The 6,339-nt window shown below is 40.0% G+C and overlaps 1 protein-coding gene across 1 annotated transcript; it reads left to right on the top strand.

Annotated features, from left to right (window-relative positions):
• Positions 1-268: 268 nt before the first annotated feature.
• Positions 269-4,918, top strand: LOC104959268 (adenylate cyclase type 7-like; the record flags this gene model as incomplete). The annotated part of the gene is made up of 2 exons (XM_010787136.1): positions 269-418; positions 4,733-4,918. Coding segments are annotated over 2 exons (336 nt in total), but the record flags the coding sequence as incomplete, so codon positions are not given.
• Between the last annotated feature and the right edge of the window lie 1,421 nt (positions 4,919-6,339).

The raw sequence follows: 6,339 nt of genomic DNA, 5'->3' as shown, positions 1-6,339 counted from the left end.
TAGATAGATGGATGGATGGATAGATGGATAGATGGATAGATAGATAGATAGATAGATGGATGGATGGATGGATGGATGGATAGATAGATAGATAGATGGATGGATGGATGGATGGATGGATGGATGGATAGATGGATGGATGGATGGATGGATGGATGGATGGATGGATGGATGGATGGATGGATGGATGGATAGATGGATGGATGGATAGATGAATCTGTTTCCATGTTGGTCTCTAACATCTGTTCCTGTGTCTTTGTTCCTGCAGCTCCTGTCCAACGCGGTGGTGTTCCTGTGTGGCAACGTGGTGGGAGCCTTCCATAAAGTCCTGATGGAGAAGACCCTCCGTCAGACCTTTCAGGACACCCTGAGGTGCCTCAGCATGCGCATGAAGCTGGAGATCGAGAAGAGACAACAGGTTAGTGTAACCAGAGCATTATCTGTTCACAAGGGAAGTGTCTGCAAGAAGTGTTGCTTACGATACGATACGATAATACTTTAATGGTCAGATCAAGTCTGAAATTGGACTTGCATCACAGCAACTCCATTTGCAACATTAACAAGGACAGATATCAAGACACAATACAAGAAAAACAAACATTTAACATAAGATCACAATCAGAGAGAAACATGCTCAAAGAGCCTTTAGTGTGCATTCGACCTGGGATTGAGCTCTGTATTTATGTACTGTTGAAGTTGTAATATAAATATGAGGGAGAAAGGTGTTGTAACATCAACATGGACACATATCAGGATGCAGTACATAAAAAACAAACAACAAACATTAAACACAACAGCACGATCACTGAGAGAAAACATGCTTGCATTGACTCCTTGAAAGAGAAACGAAGTTGCAAATATGGCTGCACAATTTATCCAAATTGCAATAATCACATTTATTTGTGAAAATATCATTCTGACATAAGTGTTGTTGTGCTGCAGAGAAGTCCTACTCCTTGTATTCAAAAGACAGCAAACAAACAGAGACGTATCGCTTAATCTGCTATATTGTCAAAGTCTGGTTGGGAATGAGTCTCACAAAAAGTAGCTCCACTGTCTGTAACGCCTATTAAATATGAAATCTATTCAAATCATTAAAAAGGAAAATCCATTTAAAGGTCCCATGCCATGCTTTTCTGGTTATCACCCGTCTCCTTGTGTGTTATGAAGGTTCTTCTGCATGTAAACGGTCTGCAGAGCCACAAACCCCTCAAAGTACACCCTGTAGCGAGTAAAACTCTAACACAGAGAAGACCTGTCTGTGCTGCCCCAGAACGCCTCGTTGGACATTTCTCTTTTTCCATTGTTGTCATGCGGTTCCCGGAAGCAAAATGGACCAATCCGCGGACCTCCTCACACACCAGGACCTTTAGCGTACATTTTCAACCAACAGGGAGTCCCATTGACTTGCATAGAGCTCCCTGGTTGGTAATAGACAAGTTGGGATGGTGGAGAAATGCTCTCCGCAGACCCATTCTCACAGAGTTATTAACCTTTTTCTTACTCGATATCAAGCCACACTTATTGCTTTTAGTTCGACTGTGAGTGTTTGTGTGTGCTCAGGATGAGTTTCGCGCTGTCCCGCTATATCGCCGACCCGGAAACCACACCAGTAAGCCAGATCATTAAGCAGCAAGCCTCGCAACGTCCCGACCAATCAGAGCACACTGGGCTCACAGGGGGGGGAGGCGGAGCTCCAACAAGCCGCGTGGGACAGAGAGTGAATACACATACTATACTGCACAATGTGAATCTAGTAGACCTCAACAATGGAATTATGATCAGTAGAAATGGCCATGACTTGGGACCTTTAACATATATAAGGGGAAATAAATCAGTCAACGTAAGATATATTTCATAAAAATATGTCATCAATGATTTGCATTACAGGTTTTCCTTACCTTTCATTTATGAAAAGAAAAACCAAAGCAATATTTCTTTATTAAAAAATATATATTTTGTGGGGAGAAGCTCACAGTGTATTCTCAGCTAATGTTTGTGACGAGCATATAAATACCTTTTTGTTTTTCCACATCATCTGTGTTTTAGTAACCTCTCTGGATGAAAGCAGACATTACAGATGAAAGATGAAAACAGCCATATTTGTACAATTGTATTTCATCTTTAATCTTTGCTCTTGGCTGGCCTCCTGTTGACTCTCCCATGGATGTTTTCATTGCAACAAACAAATCCCCCTGAAATTAGATTTTCCTGTGTTGCCTTTTAAATTAGATGCATCTGTGCTGGCTTGCTCTTTCCTTCAGAGGCATTTTTAAAACAAATGTCCTTCCTTATGTCGTTAGTTGTTATGTCCGTTGCTTAGTGCGAGACCACTGAGAAGCTGGTGTGTTGCCTAGCTGGACAGAAAGGAATGAAATAACCATTAACATTTAAAACTCCTGTTGTATTTGAACTGGGGCTGAGAAAAGCGGAGCGTGTTGTTAGCTGAGGAGAACATTGGCATAAAAGCACGTTAGGGGAAAGTCCAAAACCTGTCCAAGTGAGGAACCAATGAGGAACTCACGCCGTGTTGGCACATTCAAACGCAGCAGCAGTGAACGCAGACACTCCTAAAAAATGTCTTCGCAGGGTGTGAAGGATGTCAGAAATGTCCCATAAATCAAAGTAAATGTGTGTCACTGCATGTTTCCATATGCAAGATGTGGACTATAAGTAAGTAATTAAAACAGCAATAGACAACTTTCTCTGATTGGTTTCCTTTTTACTAAGACACATTTAACAAATTATTCATACAATCAGGGTTAAAGCAATACATATGTACTCAAATATGTATGAAGTAATTCATTCTTTATTGCTAATTGTAGTAGTAACTGTCCACACCCCTAATAATTCAATACAAGCCGTCTTACCTATTGTAAGATGCTGTCGCTGTAATATGATGTAATGTCTTGATACAGCACATACAGTAACCCAAACACAACAGGAATTTCTCTCGAAAGTCTGGAATATTTTGTGTATAAAACCAATACTTATTTTAGAAAGTGTCAGACAGAATTCAAAAGCGAGATCGAGGCTAATAAGGAACAATCTAAATCCACTTCATTATCCCATAAACATTACATTGTGCAAACAACATTTACTTTATAATGATACGTTAAAGCACATCACTTGTCTATTGCCTCTTGAAAGTACTTTTGTACATGAAGTAATAAAGACAAATGGATAACATTTACAGCTGCACTTCATCAGGTAACATTCATCCTATAGTTTCCCGCCTTCCTCTCTACAAAGACCACTTTATGAGAGGGGAGTTTCCCTTCCTCAGTGGAAAACTAAAAGCGTAATTCGAACTTTGCAAGAGGTCAGCCAGAGTGAATGGAAGCAGTTCAGGTTGCAGCTGAGTGACACACACACACACACACACACACACACACACACACACACACACACACACACACACACACACACACATTCTTATAGAGGACACATACCCTAACTTGTAAAGTCAACTTCAATTATGATGTTTATTTTACTCATTTTAAAAATGAATGAAGAAGCTGGAATGCTTTCAGTCCAAACACGTTCACCTCTTTGCAATAACACCCTCAAATTAGGATAAGGTGCAATTGTATTCCTTTGAGTTGAAGTCTGTGCCACCTGGAGAGGGTCCAGAAACCCTCCAGGGAAATAAACGCTTTGTTACGGCCCACTTGGCTTCTTCCAAAGACACTTGGAAATGTCTGACGTGTTAAAGCAAAACATCCCATGGTCTAATAAACATTTATCTGAAGCCGTGTCAAAAGCAGCAGTTCATCCTGTCAAAGTTGTAGGGGTGTTACATAAATCAGAAATATCGAAGAAAAGAGTTCTATGTTATGATCCACTAAAGTAAGGGATGATTCAAAACGAATAAATACTACTTTACGTAAACTTAAATAAGTTTAAGATGAAGGAGATGATGGCGACAATTGAATTAATTTCATCTTTTATGTGAGGGGGGGAAAGCGTCTGGCAGAAACACTGTCCTGTACTGAGCGCATTTTTCGTGTTTCTTTCATATTCAAAAAATAGGACTTAACGTCCAAATAGTTTAAAACCACTTCAAAACAAGAATGTGAATGTCCTAAATACCCTTTGATATCCCTTTAATGACTTGAACATAACTGGTTCATCCCACCTGTTCTGCCTCGAGGAAATAATAAAGAAGGATTAGGGATAAAGTATTATGAAATCCATATTTCATTAGCTGAAGTTCATATTTATGACGCACAGGATATGCTTGAATGCCTTAAAATGAGAAATATTTATATGAGTTTTAAGCGTCGAGCTATTTTATATTATTTTTTCCTTGATTCTGATTGGCTGAGCCGCTTTCAAAACTATTTAAACCTGTATGAAGTAGTTTTACATAATAGTGCCCCCAAAACTCCAGATTGGTGCTAGGGCTTACAAATAAAAATGGTCATTGTCCACTTGCCAGATGAATGGTGTGTTCAGCCAACTGTTACGAGCTGGATTTGAAAGAGTGAGATGTTTATGAGGTTTGACTGTGTGTGTGTGTGTGTGTGTGTGTGTGTGTGTGTGTGTCTGTCTGTCTGTGTGTGTGAGATCACGTATATTGAGTGCCACCGTCTGGAAATAAGCCCAATTTCCTGTCTCACCTAAATAGCAATTATGCAACTAATTGTGTGTGTTGTGTCTCTCTCTGTGTGTGTGTGTGTGTGTGTGTGTGTGTGTGTGTGTGTGTGTGTGTGTGTGTGTGTGTGTGCAGGAGAACTTGCTGCAGTCTGTGCTTCCTGTCTACATCTCCATGAAGATGAAGCTTGCCATCATGGAGCGCCTGCAGGACTGTAAGGACAAAGAGGAGCAGCAGCGCCTCGTCAAAGACAACAACTTCCACAGTCTGTACGTCAAGAGGCACGAGAACGTCAGGTACGACCCAGAGAAAACTCATTAACACATGCAAAGCTATCGATGTGTTGATTTATTGATCATTAAATGGCCCTTCTCAGCTCATCAGGAAGCTTTATTCCCTCGGTTAAAGTATGCACTTAGGGGAGGGTGTTATTGATCAGCCATCGAGACCTTTTAAGGGACATGTTTAATTGGTAAATTATCAAGGGAAGTATATCGACTCTTTCCTGAACTTGTTCTGCTTACAGTCTGTAATAAAAGAGAGGTTTCTCCAGACACTTTTCAAACTTAATAAGCTTGCTTTTTTATGATTTATTTTCCCTATCGGTCTCCTTTATCTGCAGTTTCATAAATCCTCAGTCGTTCACAGGGAAACTTGTATTTTCTGTTCACTTCATTAAAAGCATAAAAGCACAAAAACAAAAATATGAAACTGCACCTTAAAAAATTAGAAACATCTCAGAGATTTTATGCTTTTTCTATGAACTCGTTATGAAAAAAACCTACACAAAAAAGCACATATTTCTCTCAACACTTTTCATAACGACGGAGATTAGTACGTCATTTGGTTTTCAGCGCATTAACCCAGTTATGGCTCTTTGTTTTACGAGGGTTTTATTCGTTTAGCAAGTGCTGACAGATTTTGGGTCGGCTTACAGTGAACTTTGGCAGATGGTACACCAGCTCGTTTTGTTTTTTTCACAGAGTAGGTAGGCGAAATACAGCCTCTGCCTTATTGTAATAAGGAACTGGCATTATAGTGATTTTTAGGAGGAAATGAATACACTAAGAAGGCTTAGTTGTGGATTTTATTATGCAAATTGATTTCTGTTCCGAACAGAAACACTGAAAAGAAATCAAATCCAACTCAAATGACCACAAAAATACAGAAAAATAGAAATGCTAGAAGGCAATGTTGTCTTCTAGAAGATTAGGACACTAAACCTTTGGTCTTTGCTCATCAACAGGTCATTGTGAAGGCATCAGTCATGTTTGCTGCTATGTCCATTTAGTAAAAGGTGTTGAATGACAGACTGCCTCACTGACTCATCCCTGTAATTACTGCAGACGCTCATTATCTGAGCTTCTGTCTCATGGAGCAGCTCGACGTGTTCAGAAACAGCTGCTGGGTTTCTCTGCTGGACAACAGAATGGTTTAGTTTGACTTTTACCCATCTTTTCTGTGCTGGATAGATGTGGTCATTACAAGTACCCTTCATGCAGCAGCTCACATCTAGTGCATTATACTGTAGATAACTGACTACACACAAACTAGTTTAGTTTAGTTAATGGGAATGTTACAAGCTGGATTCTAAAGAGTGAGGTGTGTGTGTGTGTGTGTGTGTGTGTGTGTGTGTGTGTGTGTGTGTGTGTGTGTGTGTGTGTGTGTGTGTGTGTGTGTGTGTGTGTGTGTGTGTGTGTGTCTGTTTGTGTGTGAAAGAGAGAGTGTGTATGTGTGTGAGA

This window comes from Notothenia coriiceps, unplaced genomic scaffold (genome assembly GCF_000735185.1).
Source record: "Notothenia coriiceps isolate Sejong01 unplaced genomic scaffold, NC01 NC01_scaffold00030184, whole genome shotgun sequence".
Taxonomy (NCBI): Eukaryota; Metazoa; Chordata; class Actinopteri; order Perciformes; family Nototheniidae; genus Notothenia; species Notothenia coriiceps.
This window is presented reverse-complemented; position numbering and strand designations above follow the sequence as displayed.